Raw genomic sequence first — 20,412 nt, forward strand, 5'->3', positions numbered from 1 at the left:
ATGCATTTCACAATGTTACAACAGATGCTCGAAGGTTCCACCATGACACGCAATGCATGCATGACACCAACGCAGCATGGATTGGCGGACACAGTCGAACACACCTAGAGTTTCTTTGACAGTAGCAGCAGCACAGACGAGTCTCGCCACTAGATCCATTTCTGTCTCCACAGGCGATTCATACACAATAGATTTGAGGGCCCCCCCCACAGAAAGAAATCAAGGCTCGATAAATCAGGTGAGCATGGGGGCCAGGCAACGGGTCCACCACGGCCAATCCATCGACGCCCATAACGCCTGTTTAAATGGTCACGAACACACCTTCCATAATGGGCAGGCACCCCGTCATGTTGAAACCAAATTTGCATCTCACACTTGCTGGAACATTGTCAAGTAACCCTGGTAGAACATGTTCAAGAAAGATCCGATATTTAGAGTTCATCCGGGATGGTAACAGGTATGGGCCAACTAAGCAGTCACTGACCATACCTGTCCACACATTTATTGGGAAGCGATGTTGTGCCGCATTGGGGCGCACACTGTGTGGGTTCTCGTGAGCCCACACATGAGCATTGTGATTGTGCTGGTTGAATAAGCCTTCCCGAGTGAAATAAGCCTCATCCGTGAACAAAACAAGGCTTGAAAATTTAAGCCTTGAACACTTTCTTGGAGAAACCACTGCACAAAAGCCACATGTGCAGGATGATCTTGGGGGAGCAGTAACTGAACCCTTTGGAGATGAAAGAGACGTAAGGGATTGTCGTGCTAGACACGCTGTACACTGCAACAAGACATTCCCAAGGCAGAGACAACGGCAAGTGTGCTGATAGTAGTATTATTCTGGATGGCGTTCAAGACACTTTTTTCCATGGTGGGAGTTTGTGTCGAACGTGTTCTGCCCACACTACTCCTGCTACCTCTAAGTGACCCATACTCACACAAATTTTGATGCACACGCACAAACAAACGGTGGTCCAGTACATGTCTGTCTGGGAAGCGTTCTCCATAAATTCGTTGAGCGGCTCGTCCATTGCCCTCTGCTAACCCATACACTAGGTGCATGTCTGCCAGCTCACAGTGTGTATATCGATGCTTGAATGAGTAAACCAGAAATTTTCCTTCTCGCAAACTGATGAACAGCACCGTCTACCAACTTACGTTGATGTTTCCGGTTACGGGTTCCTATGCGATTCACATTCCTTTAGATGTTACCTACCTCCCCTAAACGTTTGTACCAATATTTTTGAGACACCCTGTATAGTATGTTATGTTAGTGTGTTACGTATTGGTATTAGGGAAGATTAGTAAATAACTGAGTCCCAGGAGCTCACATCTGGTGAGTATGGGCTTGGCACACCCAGGGTCCTGAGCTGGATATCATCATTCTTCTCGTTCTTGGTAATTCCCTTCTACTTCTGTCAATCTCTCTCTCTCTCTCTCTCTCTCTCTCTCTCTCTCTCTCTCTCTCTCTCTCTCTCTCTCTCTCTGGAGGCGCCTCCGTAGCCAGGTGGGAAGGAGCAGCAGTGCGTAGAACACGCTTCTTGATTAGACCGAGGTTCGAGCCCGTCACCACTAAATACGGAGGATGCGGAAAGGTCAGGGAATGACCACTGCATATCGCAGAGCAATATGGCCTTAGTTGCTAATGCTCCTAAAAACCATACGGCTAATAATAATAAAAAAAATTTATGAAGTACAATAGGTAAGTTTATGTTAGATTGTTAAAGTATATATATATAAATTAGTGATATAAATAGTAGAGAGAAGAAATATAGAAAAATGAGTAAGGTCATATAAGTAATATGTCTTTATGCTTACAGTTATCCTTTCCATTGCAACCTAGATGCCAAAAACAGCTACCTAAAAGGATGACAAAAACATTTGACTTCCTCATATTAATGTAGACACAAACTCTAATGGTGTCTTGAGACATTCTGGTTAACCACTTTTTTCTCCATCATAAGTTGGTCACAAAGAGCCAAAGCAAAGATGCTCTTGCATCATGAAGCGCTAAGAACAACAACAATGACCTACTTTTTTTAAAACACCTTTAAAAATTTTTAATTCATTTTGTGTATGTTTGCGCATTTAGAAAAACATCCTACCAAAATAAAAATTCATAATTAAGATTAATTATTTTAACTGAAGTTGTGTTTTCTTTTTTTACTAGAGAATGTGACTAAAGCTGAAAAGGAAGAAAATCAAAGGCGAAACGAAGTCAAAAAAAGTGGTTTAACTTATTCTGTAAACACTGTGAGTATTGTAATTATAAATCTTATATATATATATTATATAGGTAGCTTATAATGTTGTGTTTCATAAAATGAACTTATTTTGAAACGTTTTCATAAGATATGATACATTATTAAATTTAGAAGGATAATAGTTTTATTTAGCTCACTAGCTGTCTGTTCCATTCATATTCTCTGGTTCCTTCTGTGCTAGTACTACAATTTCTGAGTGTTGTGGCTGTCTTCATCTCAGTTTTAGTGCGAAAAAAGTACTTCATGCAATGCAAAGATCATGCAAGCAATAATAATATTTGCATTAATTGCAATGAAGGTAATTAATCATTCTGCAAGTACATGTTTAAAAAGTCATCCCAGTATTTTTTTAAAACTTCTCCAAGAAAATTCTTGATGTATAATCTTGTTGATCCCTTGTCTATCTTTTAGAGAAGTTTTGAGAGTAATTGTAATGACATATTTTTTAGTTGCTGTTCACTTCAGCATAGGGTTAATCATGCAGAAACCCTCTAAAATCTTACAGAGATAAGTTCATTCATTCATTCATTTCAGAAGGCCAACTTAGAAAAGGGATTACCTCAAGAGATGTGTTTTGATGTCACTTGAACCCACTGTTCAGACAAAATAGCCTTGCTTTTCAAAAGTTACTATTTATGCCTGGAGAATGTTTATTATTATAAGTGATTTCATGAGAGAATGATAGTTGATTATTTTATGATTTCAGCTGTAACTACTAAAATAATGTTTGAGTTAGCATTCAATTGTAAAAGTTTTAAAGTTGCATCTTGTTAACACTGTACAGAATTTTTGCAATTCTCATTTAAATGTTAGTAATATTTTATTCTTGTTGTGGTAGATATTTGTGAATAGATGATTAACTTGTTGACTGTGTCAGTATGAGAAAGATAGCAACATGATTATACCAAATGAACTAATGAGACTCGTGACAGAGAAGAAAAATGCATGGGATGTATATAAATTATCAAGCGACTCAGAAGCATATGGCAGATATAAGCTAGTCTGTAATCAGGTCACAAAGGAGGTTAGGCGAAGGCAGATGACGAGAAATCTTTGGCAAAAGATGCTAAGAAAAACAGCAAGGATTTCTTTACTTATATAAACTCTAAAAGGAAGGGGATGAATCTGATTGGTCCACTTGACATCGATGGTTCGACTGTTGATGATCCCGCTCAGATAGCAAACAAACTGAATGAGTATTTCGCATCTACATTCAACATGAGGAGTTATTAAGGTTTGAAAATGGCAGAAGATTATCAAATTGTAGCAGGGTGCTTAATGATTTTGTAATAACTGAGAGCAAAGTGGAGGAGAAATTGTTGAAGTTAAACATAAGAAAGGCACCTGGGGTGGATGGAATCTATCCAGTTATGTTAAAGGAGGCGGCAAAGCAACTAAGCAAACCCTTAGCCATAATTATGAGAGCATACTTGGACTAAGGGGAGGTCCCCACGGACTGGAGATGTGCAAATGTATCCCCAGTTCACAAAGAGGGATCGAAGGTTGACACGAGTAATTACAGACCAGTTATAATTTAACTTCTGTTCCGGGTAAAATAATGGAGTCACTGGTTAAAGATGCATTGCAGGATCATCTAGACAAGACAGCAGCAATAATTCAGACACAACATGGGTTTGTTAAGGGAAAGTCTTGTCTGACAAATTTGATAGGATGTGTGCAAAGGAACTGGATGCAACAAATAATTTTGATATCATATATTTGGATTTCAGGAAAGCTTTTGACACTTTTGCGCATGGAAGACTATTGTACAAATTGGAGCAGAATGGTATTAAGGGTAAGTTGCTACAATGGATAAAAGGATGGTTGAGTGGGAGAAGACAGAGGGTGGTAATCAATGGGTGCTGTTCTCCGTGGACTAATGTTATTAGTGGAGTCCCACAGGGTTCGGTGTTGGGTCCTCTGTTGTTTTTTATATTTATCAATGATATTGATGAAGGTATATATCAGGCTTAGTGTCGAAGTTTGCAGATGATACAAAGGTTGGCAAGGTTGTTAATGACAGTAATGGCAGTGGGCTACTGAAACAGGATCTAGAAAATTTGGGCAGATGGGCTAAGAAGTGGCAACTGAAGTTTAACCTTGATAAATGCAAAGTACTGGGTAGAAGTAACCCCAGAGAAACGTACCAACTGTGTGGTACTACACTTAAGGTGGTAGAAAATGAAAAAGATCTGGAAGTAATTGTGCAGTCAGGTATGAAGTTTTCTGAGCAATGCAGACAGGCTGCCAGGGCAGCTCGTGCGGTGTTGTCAATGATATATAGGAATTTTGCTAGCAGGGAGAAGGAAGTGATTGTCCCTCTGTATAAGGCAATGGTCAGGCCACGCCTTGAGTACTGCGTACAGGTCTGGAGGCCTCATTTTAGGAAGGATGTAGATTTACTTGAGCGTGTACAGAGAAGGGCAACAAGATTGGTGAGGGGAATGAAGGGATCCTCTTACCAAGAGAGGCTTAAGTTCTGCAAATTGCAGTGGCTGGAGACCAGGCACCTGCGCGGTGATCTGATTGAGGTGTATAAGGCCTTGAATGGGTTGAGCATGCTGAATTCTGATGGGATCCTTCCACTTGTTAATATAACCTGAGGGGGCATAGATTAAAATTAAGAAAAGACAGATGTAGAATAGATGTGCGGAAATTTGCCTTTAGCCAGCGGGTGTTTAATTGCTGGAACAAACTTCCATCTGTCGTTGTGGAAGTTGATAGGTTAAATAAATTTAAGGAGGAACTGGACAGGCATTTGGAGGGAATGGTGTGATTTTTTTTTTTTTTTTGGCTGATGCTGCATAAGCTCATACACTTGCTTCCTTGCATCACATGCCACTACTACTACGTTTTGCGAGATATAAGACAGGACTGAGTTTTAGAAGGATTGAAGTTAATTAAGTTGTCTTTGCCCCACTGGAGAATTACTTGGAGATCAGCATTTACGGAATTGGTAGCGGATATTCGAGAAGTTGAAGATGATTGAGCAGGGCGAGGTTTCTCAAACTGGAAATTGGAATGCAATGTGCTATCATCAGCAAAACTACGGATATGATTTCTGGTCAATCAAAGTTGGTCATTAACATACAAGATGAAAAGAGTGGAGCGAAAAAACTGAACTTTGCAGGACACCAGCATTAGTGGAGCAGTTGGAAGACAGAGAGCCATCACCATCAGTGAGTGGTCAGAGAGAAAACTGGATTACCGATTCCAAAAAACAGTTGGCAAACCATAAGATGGAAGCTTGTTTAGAAGACCTTAATGCCAAACATGATTTAAAGTCTTTAAAATGTCAAAAGCAACTGCTTGTGTTTCACCAAACTTTTCCATTGAATTATTCCATAAATGGGTAACATAAGCCAGAATATCACCACTGGATCGACATCGACGGAATCCATACTGGCGATCATTGATCGGACGGAAGGTTTCTAGATAGTTTAAGAGTTGGCGGTTAATTGATTTCTCCATTACTTTAGAAAGAATAGAAGTAATTGCAATGGGACGATAATTGGATGGGAGAGATTTGTCACCCTTTTTAGGAACTGGCTGGATATGAGCAAATTTCCAAGCAGAAGGAAAAACACCTTTGGAATAAGAAAGTGAAAAAAGGTGGCAGAGAACAGGAGTAAGTTCAGAAGCACGGGTTTTGAGAACAAGCGGAGAAATACCATCAGGGCCTGGAGCTTTCTTAGCATCGAGTTGCCTCCGTAGCCAGGTGGACAGGAGCAGCAGTGCGTAGCACATGCTTCTTGATTAGACCGGGGTTCAAGCCCGTGACCACCAGATGCGGAAAGGTTGGGAAATGACCACAGCATATCCCCGGAGCAATATGGCCTTAGTTGCTAATGCTCCTAAAAACCAAATAACAACAAGCTCTTAGCACCAAGATTCCTCAAAATCCTTCTGACAAACCTTTTTGACGGAACACCACAGGAGGCATTGTATGGAGCGTTTGGGAATTGTGGGAGGTGTATTACCAAGATCATTAATACGTGAGTTTGAAAAAAAATGGGATACTAGCAGGTGAGCTTTATCCTTGGCTGAAGTCACAACAGAACCATATGGTTTTGATAGAGGTAGAACCAGAGATGGGCAAAAATTGCAGCCAATAGCTTTGGCAAGAGACCAGAATGCTCGGCTGTCATTAGGGCAAGAAGCAAGTTTTCTACTCTTAGCCTGTTCAAAATCTAGTTTGGACTTATTAATAACTGCTTTACAGTTGTTGCGAGCTTTGGTGTAGGCTGAAAATGAAACTGAAGAATTGGAAACAAGCTAATTACGATATGCAACGTTCTTCTCTTGAATAGCCTTAGCACATTTATTGGAAAACCACAGTTTAGATAAAGGATGATATTTTAAAATGGAGTGTGGAATAAAGGATTCCATTCCAACAAGAGTAATTTCACTGAACAAGAACTGAGCAAACGTTGACATCAGAAGTTTTGAAACAGTGATCTGACCAAGGAAAAAAAAGAAAAGAAATCTTGCAGGTCATCCCATTTTGCATTCTTGTAATGCCAAACAACCTCAGCATCTCAACCACCTGGGTCTGTGTGACTAGAAAATGGATGCCAGCTGGAGTTTGTGAACATTAAAATGACCATGGAAAATTACCTCACCGTTAGGAAAGTTGGACTGAAGAAAGTCAAGTTGCAATGAGAGGAAGTCAAAGAATTCCAAGTGATATTAGATAAAGAGCTTTTAGGTCAGGGAAGATCAAAAAGACGCGATTCCAAATTACCAAGTTTGACAGGGAATCAAAACGGACATAAGCACAAGTACCTTCTTAGAGGCAGGCGCCTCCGTAGCCAGGTGGGAAGGAGCAGCAGTGCGCAGCAGCACATGCTTCTTGATTAGACCAGGGGTTCGAGCCCGTCACCATCATATACGGATGATGCGGAAAGGTCAGGGAATGATCACCACATATCCTGGAGCAATATGGCTTTAGTTGCTAATGCTCCTAAAAAGCCAAACAACAACAACAACCACCTTAGAGGCAAAAGGAATCATACTGTGAATAATTTGAGCGCAGTGGTTGAATCAACCGATAACTGAGATTCTGTCAGGAAATGTAGATGGGGTATGGCAGACTGTAAGTGGAAATGGAGATTATTGAGATTAGAACTGAGACTACATATATTTGCGAAATGAACTCGGAAGTGTTTGTGAAGTTTTATACCTTTTCACAGATGAGTTTGCTCTATTATTTTAACAATTCATGGTATATTCAATAGCAAGAAAAAGTGGGAGGGTGGTTTTATTGCTTTAAACCCCAGGGGCTCACGTCTGGTGAGTGTGGACTTGACACATCCAGAGTCCTGATCTGGATATCATCATTCTTCTCTTTCTTGGTGATTCCTTTCTACTTCTCTCTCTCTCTCTCTCTCTCTCTCTCTCTCTCTCTCTCTCTCTCTCTCTCTCAGGGTAACTCAGGAATTTTTTTTGGGCTAGTTCAGCATAAGCCTCAGGCTTCCTTGCACCGTACGGCTAATAATAATAATGGCATACACACAGTAAGAATATACCCAGATCCTTGACATAACATGGCCTCGTCAATGCCTTCCGCATACACACTACTCGGACTCCATCCAGTCACTATCTGGCAGAGTAGAGATAACAAGATTATACACTAGCTAAATCCGGAAGTCTCCTAGTGAATTACCAATCAGTTCGGTCCGATGTACTAACTAGTGGCCAGCCTGGGAGTACAGTTTTAGAGCTCTACCCTCGAAATGTAAGGAAGTTTGGATCTCGCCATGGTGATCATCATAACCTTAAATGACATCAGTCATACTGTCAAGGAACCATATGCAGTACTTTGCATTTGTTGATTGGAACTAAGCTCTGGAGACTAAACTTGGGTTCCACCTCTTCAAGCCTCCAATAAGCAAAACGATAGTATTGCACCTGTTGATGAGAGTCATCTACGACCTAGTATTGCCTGGTAACAGAGGGGTGGCATTCCCCCATGTGGTATGGGCGCCACACCTTGACCCCTGCTTTCATTGTTTCACACCTGGTTGGTCACTCACAGTGTGCATGTGCATGGGGGTTATACTCAGGATTACTAACAGTTCCACCATCGTGAAAGTGCAAGCAGAGGATTTGGCTGTCACAGACCATCCAGACTTCGCCGAAATTGGGTCCACTTGACTTGAGTGTCACCCGATTATTAGTTCCATCGGCGTTTTAGACTTCCAGGTAGCAAGCACAGCTTGTCTGGCCTATCTGAGAGAATGTGCGCAACAGCCTGAAGGACCAGCTTGATTTTTGTTTATAGACTTGGCATACAGTTTTATTTGATCTTGGCTTATATTGAGGTCAGTTTATGTTTATGGAATAAAGTTTTGATAAAATTCTGTGGTTTTTTCCTGGTTTACAGCTCAGCCCAAAAGTAAGTGTTTGCTTTTAGCTACGAATTCCAAACTTTTATTACTTTTCACTATTATTTACAAATTTTCAAAATGTTGTTTTTCTTGACATTCCAAAAATTATAGCACATTGGATAAACTCTCTTAAATACACCGATGAGCCAAAACATTACGACCACCTAAGTAATACGATGTTGGTCCTCCATGTGCAGACAAAACAGCTCTTACCCAGCGGAGCATGGATGCTACAAGGTTTCTAAATGTGTCTTGTGGTATCTGGTACCAACTGCCTCGCTTGTTTTCGTCCCATGGTGCATCCAAACGCCATCACTTCCCCAGGTAAATGATGCACGCGTACCTGGCCGTCCACATGGTGCAACAGGAAATGTGATTCTTTGGACCGGGCAACCTTCATCCAGTCACTCAAGGTGCAGTTTCGATGCTCGCGTAGACACTGTCATGGTGAACCGTGATTAGAATGGGCACTCAGAGCGGCCTGCAGCTACGTAGCCCCATTTTCAGCAATGTTCAATGTACTGTGTGTTGTGACACATTACTCCTGTCACCAGCATTCCAATTACCAGTGAGTTGCACCACAGTTGCCCTTCTGTTGCCATCTACCATCTGGGAGAGCCTTTGCTCACCTCGATGAGCCTTGGTCGTCCAACACCTCCCCGGCGATTCGTGGGTTTCCCCTCCTCAGACCACTTTCAGTGGGTACTAACCATGGCTGACCATGAGCACCCCACCAACCGTGCCATTTCAGATATGCTCTGACTCAGTCATCTGGCCATTACAATTTTGCCTTTGTCAAACTCACTTAAGTCCCACTGCCTTTCCCATCTGAAGAACAAGAGTAACACTGATTAACCGAGCTCAGTATCAGGGTTTGTGTCTCGACCCATGCACGAACTGTAGTTCAACTGCAATTGCTTCGATTTGCTTAGTGACTCGCTGGTCATAATGTTTTGGTGCATTGGTGTATAGTCAGCAGTGAATATGCTATAAAGTATAACTATGTCAAGCCCTCTGCCAGAAAAGAATTCTTAGTTTTAATAAACTAAACAGCAATTATTTTCTTTTTCCAGGTAATGTATTTAAAAGTAGAAGAATGAAGTATTCCTTTATGAAATTTGAATTAGAATAATCATTTTGGGAATTTTTATATTTTAGCTAAATCAGGTCAAGAATGCAATAGAAAAATGTACCCAGAATAGGTTGAAAGCGGAAAAAATGAAGCGGAGAGTGTGTAGCATTCCTCCTGCACCAGATGAGCCTAATGTCTTAGACAAGGTAAAAGTTATATTCAAATTGCAATACTGTGATCAAAAGCGATATGTGCTAGTTGATTCTAGTGTCCAGTTAATCTAAATAAAAGTTAAGCTTTACTAAAGTTCGTAGACAACATTAGTTTTGTGCCTAATGAATTTTTCAGTTTGTTTGAAAGATTTCTGGGGATCTTATGATTTTTTAACAAGTTTACTTTTCTTCTGAATTTCATTCTAGTTTGTATTATGTTTTGTAAATACAGACCTATCAATTTATTGATGCGGGATTCTAGATTAATGCATTTGTATACTGATACACACATTGCAAAGTCAAGTGTAATGCTGCTAAATCAGCTGCAATTTAAAAACACTGATTCACAGTATATCGGTCTTTATATGCAGTGAATTGACATCTTCTCTGCTTATCATTTTCAGAAAGCTTATGCAGCACTAATCTTGTAGGAACATCTTCAAATCCAATCAAAGCATTCATTTAACAAAACTCCAAGATATTCCAAGTTCATGAGCCACCTTTTCTTTTTGACTTTCTTGTACTATACTATATTGCAACTTTAGAAGGCTTCAACATTTTCTGGAAAACAAATGATCATTTTCATTCTTTTACACAGCCTTCCTCTTCAAAATGCTGGGGTAAATGAAGTACCTTGTTTCTTGCAGCGCCCAGTGAGTTTTAAAAGCCTGAAATCCTCTCTGCACAGCTGTTACATTCTTTGTTTCAGCAAAAAATCAGCACAAATTATACCTTCTGCTGAATTGCAAGGCATAATTTGTTTGCCCAGGGCACATGGGATTCCCAAGCATATATAAAAGTGCATTGACTTATTGCCACTCTTTATCAAATTTTCCTGGAATTACTTTAAATATAATTCAACTAATAGTTTAGTTTTATTTAACGATACAAATATGCTAACATTTTACAAGCCCCTTTATATATTAGTTTAATTTTTCCGAAATGTTTTAAGTTAATTCTCCTAACTATAATGCATTTGCAGCACATCAGTGTGTGTGTGTGCGTGTGTGGTGTGTGTGTGTGTGTGTGTGTGTGTGTGTGTGTGTGTGTGTGTGTGTGTGTGTGTGTGTGTGTGTGTGTACGTACGTACGTACAAATTGTTACAGCAGTGTACAAAATGATGCTATGCATTACCTGCATTATGGTTATAAAAAATTATCATAGCCTTAATTATTATTATTATTATTAAGGATTTTTGTCCTAAATTATTAGTTTTTTAATTCTAATTATTGTGTAACTTGCATGTGGATTCATTTATTTTCTGTGAATGCTTTCTCGAAATGTCATGTTTTACCTGAGAATAAAAAATTCTTCTCTTTCACATGGAAAGTTCAGAAACAATTCACAGCTCTTCAGATCAATGCTATTTTAGCCATTATTGTGATAAAAGATGACATTGAAGCAAAATGGGCTTGGATAACCATTGTTCATGGGACAAGTGGATCATTGAAGTATGGTAGAATAACTAAAATTGTTTTGCCTATCTCACTTTTTCTCATATAATACTGCAAAATGTCTGTATGTTTTCAGTCTTTTCAAAAAAGAACAGGATAGAATTCAGATAAATAGGTTAATTCAATTTTAAAAGGCAAAAAAATGGATTTTAACAATGAAGAAGATTCGTGCTACTTCTTCAGTATCCACTGCATATTTCAATTCTTAATTCTCTTTTTTGGATATGTGTTCCACCCAAAATGTAATTTTAATTTTGATTGTGTTATCACTTTTCTTGTATGAAAATAAAATTAGTTTGAAATAACCATATCTACCATTGACACCTTAGTAAATCCTGTTTTTCTGCCCAAAAAAATTAACCTTTTGATGAGAATAAATGTGTATGATGTGTACCAATGCATCCAATGATTGAAGCAAACATAACTAAGAAATTTTCCAAATTTCAGCATACCCCATTTTGGGTAAGGCACAAAAAAAGAATACATGTTATCTGATTGTTCTGTGGTCATGGGACAAAGCATGACATAATACCAATGCATATACTTGTCAGAATTTACAAATTTTTCATAAAAGTTAGTAAAAAAAAAAACATTAGTCCTTTAAGATTTTATGAGAGGGCTTCCTTTTGATGTTTGAGTGAAGGTCATGACGTAGGAATTGACAATTAGAATTAAATTGAAATATAAAATTCAAGTACCTTTAGAGCATATAACTGAAGGAAAACCTTAAAATATGGTTTATTGCATTTCATTGTGGCATCTATAATTTTCCTGTTGCTTGTATATAATTAAGGATTAATTACATGCTGTTATTTTGAAAAAAGAATCGCTCCCCTAATAGGCATTTGCTTGTGTGCTCTCTCTCAAATTTTCTCCTTTAAATTTATTTTCCCAGTTATGAATCTCAACATCAAACTTTTATCAGAACAAATCATATCTACTTCCACTACTATCATTACACTATTTAGCTCACTTCTATTCTAGTAAACTGGTCTCAACAGTTTCAGGATCCTGGCATCAGAGATTCCATCATCTTGATGGCTACTCAAAATTCTTAATAACTCAGGCTATAAAGGAATTTTCTACAGATTCACAACAACCTGAACAAAATGAGTTGTCATCAAAAAGAGAAAGGAGAGTTGTCATCAAGAATCTACAGTAAGATTGTGACATGCCATATTTCAAAATCTGACAAAATAAATGCATTGGTGATCTTAAAAACTTCCTACTACTGCAGAAAAATAGAGCTTCTCCAGTATGAGTCAACTTACAATCCTATTTCAAAGGTTCCACAATCAGCATTAAAAACAAAGTAAAGAAAAAAGTTGAAGAGCATAACTGGACAACCATCAATTAGTTGAAGTAATCCTTAAACAAAAATTAAATCCACACAACTGAGATTCTCCTTTTTTTTTTTTTTTTCAACAGCAGATTTATAAGGATGCACATCAAGTAAAACTCATAATTAAGAAGGAACCAACCAGGCAAGAAAATCTCCAGCTGGCTAATAAAACTTCTCTCCAAAATAGTACCTTTTAACAGAGCCCTGTGCATGCTCACTGTATTAGACCTGCACCCAGCCCACATTGTTTGTACCACCAACCCACAAAAATAAAAAAAAAAGGAAGAAATGAAATGATATTTTAAGAAAATTTGTATTAACTTTTTTACAGATGACAGTAATAATGAAATAGTACCATTAGTTATGCTATTCATATCTAATGGCCAATAGTCTTCGTCCCTTCCCCTCTGGTGTTAACATAATTAAAAAATTCTTTGCTACTTTTCTTTGCATTCTTAGATAACGACTTCTTCTAATCTGGCCTAATCTCCTTATTGACCTGTTCACAGACTAGTTTGTACCGAAAAGTCTTTAAGGCTACATTCGTAAGAAATCAATATCTCAAGGGTAAAAACTTATTATCATTTAGCATTAACATTAGCATTAGTAGAGGCATTTGATGCAAGAAAGCAAGCTTATGCAGCATCAGCCAAAAAAAAAAAAAAAAAAAAAACCCACTTCCACTTCACCCCTCTGTTCGTTCAAAATACCTGTCCAGCTGAGCCTTAAACTTATTTAGGCTATCAACCTCCACCACAAGGGATGGAAGTCTGTTCCACCAACCAACCACCCGCTGGCTAAAGGCAAATTTCCGCACGTCTATCCTACATCTGTCTTTCCTCAATTTGAATTTATGCCCTCTCAGGTGATTTTTCTGAGCTAGAGGAAGAATCCCATCAGCATTGAGCATGCTTAAACCATTCAAGGCTTTATACACCTCTATCAGATCACCTCGCTGGTGCCTAGTCTCCAGACACTGTAATTTGCAAAACTTAAGCCTTTCTTCGTAAGAGCACCCCTTTGTTCCATTCACTAATCTTGTTGCCCTTCTCTGTACTCGTTCCAGCAGCTCTACATCCTTCTTGAAATGAGGCCTCCAGACCTGTATACAGTACTCTAGGTGTGGCCTGACCATCGCCTTATACAATGGAATAATCACCTCCTTATCCCTGCTGGAAAAATTCCTGTATATCATTGACAATACTCCATGAGCTACTCTTGCAGCCCTTCTGCACTGCTCAGAGAACTTCATATCTGCCTGCACAACCACCCCCAAGTCCCTTTCATTCTCTACCACTGTCAGTGTAGTACCACAGAGTTGATACGTTGCTCTGGGGTTGCTGTTTCCCATGTGTAGTACTTTACATTTATCAATGTAAAACTTCATTTGCCACCTCTCAGCCCATCTGCTCAACCTTTCCAGGTCCTGTTGCAGCAGCATAGTGTCAGTAGTGTCCTTGACAACCCTGCCAACCTTTTTATCGTCTGCAAACTTGGACATTAAGCCCGATATACCATCATCGATATCATTTATAAATACAGAAAACAATAATGGACCCAACACTGAGCCCTGAGGACTCCACTAATAACATCAGTCCACGATGAGCAGTGTCCATTGATTACCACTCTCTGTCTTCTCCCCCTCAACCACCCCTTTATCCATAGCAGCAATTTGCCTCCAATGTCACACTGCTCCAATTTGTGTAGCAATCTTCCATGTGCAACAGTATCAAAAGCCTTTCTAAGATCCAAGTATATAATATCAAAGTTATTCCCTGCATCCAGTTCTTTTGTGACTGCATCATAGTATCCAATCAAGTTGGACAGGCAAGACTTCCCCTTAACAAAACCATGCTGTGTCTGAGCTATAACTGAAGTCTTGTCTAAATGATCCTGCAGTGCTTCTTTAACCAGTGCCTCCATTAATTTTCCTGGAACAGAAGTTAAGCTCACAGGTCTATAATTACTTGTGTCAGCCTTTGATCCTCCTTTGTGACTTGGGGTCACATTTGCACATTTCCAGTCTATGGGTACCTCCCCTGAGTCCAAGGAAGCTCTCATAATTATGGCTAAGGGTTTGCTTACTTCCTTTGCTGCCTCCTTTAATATAACTGGATAGATCCCATCCACCCCGGGTGCCTTTCTTGTGTTTATCTTCAACAGTTTCTCCTCCACTTTACTCCCAGTTATTTCAAGATTCTGTAGCTTACTGCTAGAGTTGAATACACCTCTGGCATTCCCCTCGCTGAATAACTCCTCATGTGTGAATGTCGATGCAAAATATTCATTTAGTTTGTTAGCTACCTGAGCAGGATCATCAACACTTGACCCATCAATATCAAGTGGACCAATCTGATTCACCCCCTTCCTTCTAGAGTTTACATAAGTAAAGAATTCTTTGCTGTTTTTCTTTGCATCCCTTGCCAAGAATTTCTCGTAATCTGCCTTCGCCTGCCTAACCTCCTTTGTAACTTGGTTGCATATCAACTTGTATCTGTCATAGGCTTCTGTGTCATGTGTTAATTTGTATGTATCCCATGCATTTTTCTTCTCTGCCATATGCCTCATTAGTTCATCTGACATCCATTTTGGCCTAAACCTTGAACAATATTTCTTAGTTGGTATGTAAAGCCTAGTAGCTTCCAAGATAAGTTCTTTGAATGCTTCCCATTTTGAATTTGCTGTTGGTAACATCATCAGTTGGTCCCACTGTATAGAATTTAAATACTGTCTCAGTCCATCATAGTCGCCTTTACGGAAGCAATAACCCTTCCCTTTACCCCTAATGGTAGTTACCTCTTTGAGTAAATCCCACTTCAGCACACTGTGATCACTGCCACCTAGTGGTTCATTTATCTGCAGATTCTTAATGCATGAAGAATCACTGCTGATAATCAAATCAAGAGTATTACTCCCTCTAGTTGCCTCCCGAACATGCTGATGTAGAAAACAATCATCCAATAAATCCACAAAAGTCCTGCTAGTGTGTGAGTAACCAGCCCCCAAATTCCAGTCAATATCTGGGAAATTAAAATCTCCCATTATAAGACACTCTGATTTACTGGCCCACTCTATTTCCCTGTACAGTTCCTTATTATACTCATCAGAGTCATTAGGCCTATAGCTCACTCCTACTCTCAATTTTGATCTCCCAATGTTTATGTCACACCAAACTGACTCCACACTGCACTGTCCAGCGATGTCGACTGGCTTCACTTCCTTGGTTTTTATGTGTTTCTTAACTAATAACATAACCCCTCCTCCCTTCCTATCCTGTCTATCCTTTCTGTAGACGTTGTACTCCCCAAATTGCAGTTCTGCATCCCTTATATCTGTGTCCTTTAATCCTTTAATATCCTTTAATCTTATTTAATCTTATATCCTTTAATCTTTAAAGTACATCCCTCATAACTCAGTACCCCTCATTGCATGGTTGTACATCTTCCAGATAGCTCTATGGTTTGGATCTCTGAAATTCTGTCAAAATGGTACCACTTCAGATGGGATTTTACTTTGGGGAACAGAAAATAATCAGCAGGTTCAAATTGAAAAATTGGGGGGTGGTGAAGTGAAGCACTGTCAGTGCCCTTCCACGCAAGAAACTGCTTGACAATGGTCATGTTGTGTGAAGGTGCATTGTTGTGAGGCAAGAACCACTCACTCGAGTTGGCCACATCTGGCCTAACACGGCAAATTGTTTTCAACAGTCTGTCCATTGCTACTCTGTAAAATTCAGAGTTGACTGTCTGTCCTTCCAGTAGAAATTCTTTGTGCACAACTCCCTGCCAATTAAAAAAAATCACCATCATTTTGGTTTAAGACTTTTGGAGCCAGAGTTTCTTCGGACTTGGTGAATTTTCTCCAGCCCACGCAGCAGATTGTCTTTTTGTTTCGATTTGTACACAGAACACATGGATTCATTACCAGTTGTTATTTAAAAAAAAAAAAAAAGTGTGGATCACCATCTGCCATCTCAATCAAATCTTGACATGCAGAAACTCATTCCACCTTCTGTTCTGCCATTAGTGCATGCAGTAAAAAGTACTAGCATTTCCATTTTTCAAATCTTCGACAACGGTCCAATGCATGGTATCCTTGCTGATATGAAGCTGATCTGCTATCATTTAGAGGGACAGGCAATGATCTTCTGTTAACAGCTGCTGAAGTTTTTCAGTAGTTGAATCCATATGAGACTGGGATGGGTGACCACTCCGTGCATCGAACTGAACATCTTCCCACCCTTCACGGAATCACCCATACCAGCAAAAAATGTTGGAACATGATTGTGCTTCATGTCCATAAGCTGCACTCATCATTGCAACTGTTTTCAGTTGCACCTTTTCTGGCTTTAAAATAAAATTTTAAATCTCCACTCTGCTTGGTCCTTGAATCCATGGCAATGTGATTTTGCTGAACCAACTTAAACATGACTTTCCAGTAGAATGCCTTTGTGCACACTGATGAAGCTTGGCACAGAGCCAGTTCAGGCTTGATAGTGAATAGTTTCAACAGTGGCTTATGACTGGTGCTAGTGGTGTTGTTTAAAAAAAAATCAGCTCTAAAACTTTTCAGACACACCTTGTGTTAATGTTTTGTTGCATATAATTACAGAAGTGCCAGTGTATATACACAATATTTTGTTTGTAGTAGTGAACTACAACAGTACTGTAAAAGGCATCAAGTTAATTGTATCTCATATTGTGACTACTTTCACAACAAGGTACCATGATATTGCACTATCTCGAGTAAGTAATGCTTCACCGATGAGGAAGATTATTATTACTTATTCTTGGAGGTTACCACCACCCATACAGCACCATTTCAAGGCTTATTGGCCTATCTTCGGTGAGTGGGTAGGTATCCCGGTGCTGCAATCATGCTAACCGAGTTATGAAGTATAATTCCACAATATGAGAGATGCCAAATGGTGTACATAGTAATAGTACAAAAAAAAAAAAAAATGCAAATAAATGCCCCCTTGCTAATTTGTAATTTGTAAGCATTTATTTTTCTTCTCTGCCACTATTCTCATCAGTTCATCTGACATCCGTTTAGATCTGAACTTTAAACTGAATCTCTTAGTTAGTGTAAAAAGTTTAGTAGCTTCACTGATTACTTCCCTGAATGCCTCCCATTTAGAAAATGTAGTTGGTAAAATCATCAGTTGTTCCCACTGAAAGCAAAATCCCTTCCCCTTACTCCTGTTTGTAGTTATATCTTTAAGTATATCTCACATCAGTATATTATGATCATTTCTGTCTAGTGGTTCCTTCATCTATATATTCTTAATGTGTAATGAGTCACTGCTGGTAATCAGATCAAGAGCTTTCTTTTGTTGCCTCTCTAACATGCTGCTCTAGTAAAAACAGTCATCCAGCAAATCTCTGCTACTGTGTGAGTGACTAACCCACAAGTTCCAGTCAATATCCGGAAAATTAAAATATCCCATTATAAGACATTGTGATTTGCTGGCCCATGCTCTGTGTCTATATAGTTGTTCACTTTACTCATTACAGTCATTCATCCTATAACATAGCAAGGCATTTGACTCCGCCCCTAATGAAGTTACTATATAAGCTGGAACAGGTTGGGATTACTGTAAAGATTCTAATATGGATTGCAGGGCAGCTGCAGAGGTTGTGATTAATGGATATGCTTCAATTGGTGTGATATCAGAATTGGGTCCTTCAAGGATTGGTTCTTGGACCACTGTTGTTTCTGATTTCTGTAAACGACATTGATGAAGGGATAGAAGACATGATGTCAAAATTTGCAAACAATGTAAAGATTGGGACAGTCGTTAATGATCAGTGCCAAGCAACACTCCTTCAGTATAACTTGAACAGGCTTCAAGAATGTTCAGAAAAATGGCAGCTGTGTTTTAATGCAGCAAAATGCAAGGTCTTAAATGTGGGGAATAGCAACCCCAAAATAACTTAAAACACTTGGTGTGTGATTGAATTAAAAACAGTAGAGGAAGTAAAGGGATCTGGGAGTTATGATATGATGTTCTCTGAGCAGTGAAAAAAAAGATGGCCAGTAAAGATGGGGAGGTCATAATTCCACTGTATAATGTAGTAGTAGAGAGTGATTTGGATTCTGTGTCCATGTAGTGGAGGTCATCTGATAAAAAGACTGAGTTTCCTTGAAGATTCAAAGACTGGAATCCTTGGGGCTTGGATTGTGGTAAAGGGTACGTATGGATAGTCTAAGTATTGTGGGTTACAGAGCTTAGCAGCCAGGCACCTCCGTAGCCAAGTGGGCAGGAGCCGCAGTGCGTAGCACATGCCTCTTGATTAGACCGGGGGTCGTGCCATGGACCGCAATAACGAGGGATTGCGGATAGGTCAAGGAATGTCACCCATATCTCCCAGTAGCAAGATGGCCTTAGTTGCTATATGCTCCTAAAACCAAATAATAACAACAAATGCACCTTTAGTTGAGACTAGTGTCTGCTTTTTAGATGTCCGTGTGTTTTGAAGAGTTCAGATTATGGGTAATTATTGATTTGTATGGTTGAAGGTGTGTGAGTTGATTATTAGTTGTGTTGTTTTGGTGGGTGTTGGAGGTTGTTGTGTTGGGGTTATTTGTTGGAAGAGGTTTTGTGGTTGTGGAGGTTGTGGTTGTTTGTTGATTGGATTAGGATGGGTTAAGTTGTGTGTTGGGTTGAGTTGTGGTGGTTTGTGATTAGGTGTGGTTGTGGGTGTGTGGTTGTGGGTGTTGTTGGTGTGTGGTTTGAGACGTGGAGGTTGTGGATTGTAGTGTGAGTATTGTAGTTAGTTTATTTATAGTTGTGATGGAGGTGGATGGGGTAAATGGGAGGGGTATTAATTTATGTGAGATTATGTGATGATAGGGAATAGTATGATGGTAGGTGTGTGGAGAAGGTTGAATTGAGAGTGGTTTATGTGAGGAGGTTAATGTTGTGTGGGATATATGATATATGTGTGGGTGTTGTTTGGAGTGTTGGATAATAATTAGGTGTAGAAAGGGTGGTGGGTGGGGTGTGTGGTGGTGTTGGTGGGGTGGTGGGTGTGTGGAGAAGTGAGGTTTTAGGAAGTGGATAGTGTGGGATTGTTGGTTTTGTGTGGATTTATAGGGGGTTAGTTGTGAATGGTAGTTTTGTTTAAGTTGGGTTGAGTGAATTTGGGATTTATGGGGTTGATGTGTGTGATGGGTGTATGATAGAGTGTAATGAGGGATGTGATGATTATGTTGGATATGAGGAGGAGGTGGTGTTAAGGGGGGGGAGTGGAAAGGTAATAATTTGTATTGGTGATGTTTGGATGGTTGTAATAATATGTGAAAGGTATTGTGGGAAGGTGGGGAGTTGGAGAAGTTTTTTTTTTTTTATGGGTGTAGGATGTGTTGAATGAGGTTGGGATGATGGGGAGATTTATGGGTGGGGTGGGGGTGTGGGGAATTAGGGGGGGTGGGATAAATGGTGTGGTGGGTTGATTGTTGTTTTGATGTTTGTTTGGGTTGGGGGTTTGGTTGTGGGTGGTGTGGTGTTTGTTTTTTTTTGTTTTGGGAGGGATTTAGGATTGTGTGGATTGAGTGTAGGGTGGAGTGGGTGTGTTGGGGTGATGGTGGGGATATGTGGGGGTGTGTTGGGGGGGGGTGGGGTGTTTTTTGTGGAGGGTAATTGTAGGGGGGGGGATATGGGTTGTGGGTTTGTT

At 39.6% G+C, this 20,412-nt stretch overlaps 1 protein-coding gene across 1 annotated transcript in view; it reads left to right on the forward strand.

The window, feature by feature from the left end:
- Positions 1-20,412, forward strand: part of LOC150075318 (structural maintenance of chromosomes flexible hinge domain-containing protein 1-like) — a 736,477-nt gene that overhangs the window by 607,253 nt on the left and 108,812 nt on the right. The window contains exons 42-43 of the mRNA XM_090388445.1: positions 2,171-2,253; positions 9,812-9,931. Of these exons, the coding sequence (XP_090244571.1) occupies positions 2,171-2,253; positions 9,812-9,931 (203 nt within the window). The remainder of the gene's footprint in view (positions 1-2,170; positions 2,254-9,811; positions 9,932-20,412) is intronic.

Source organism: Mastigoproctus giganteus, chromosome 14, assembly GCF_048544385.1.
Source record: "Mastigoproctus giganteus isolate SK-2022 chromosome 14, ASM4854438v1, whole genome shotgun sequence".
In the NCBI taxonomy this organism is placed as follows: domain Eukaryota; kingdom Metazoa; phylum Arthropoda; class Arachnida; order Uropygi; family Thelyphonidae; genus Mastigoproctus; species Mastigoproctus giganteus.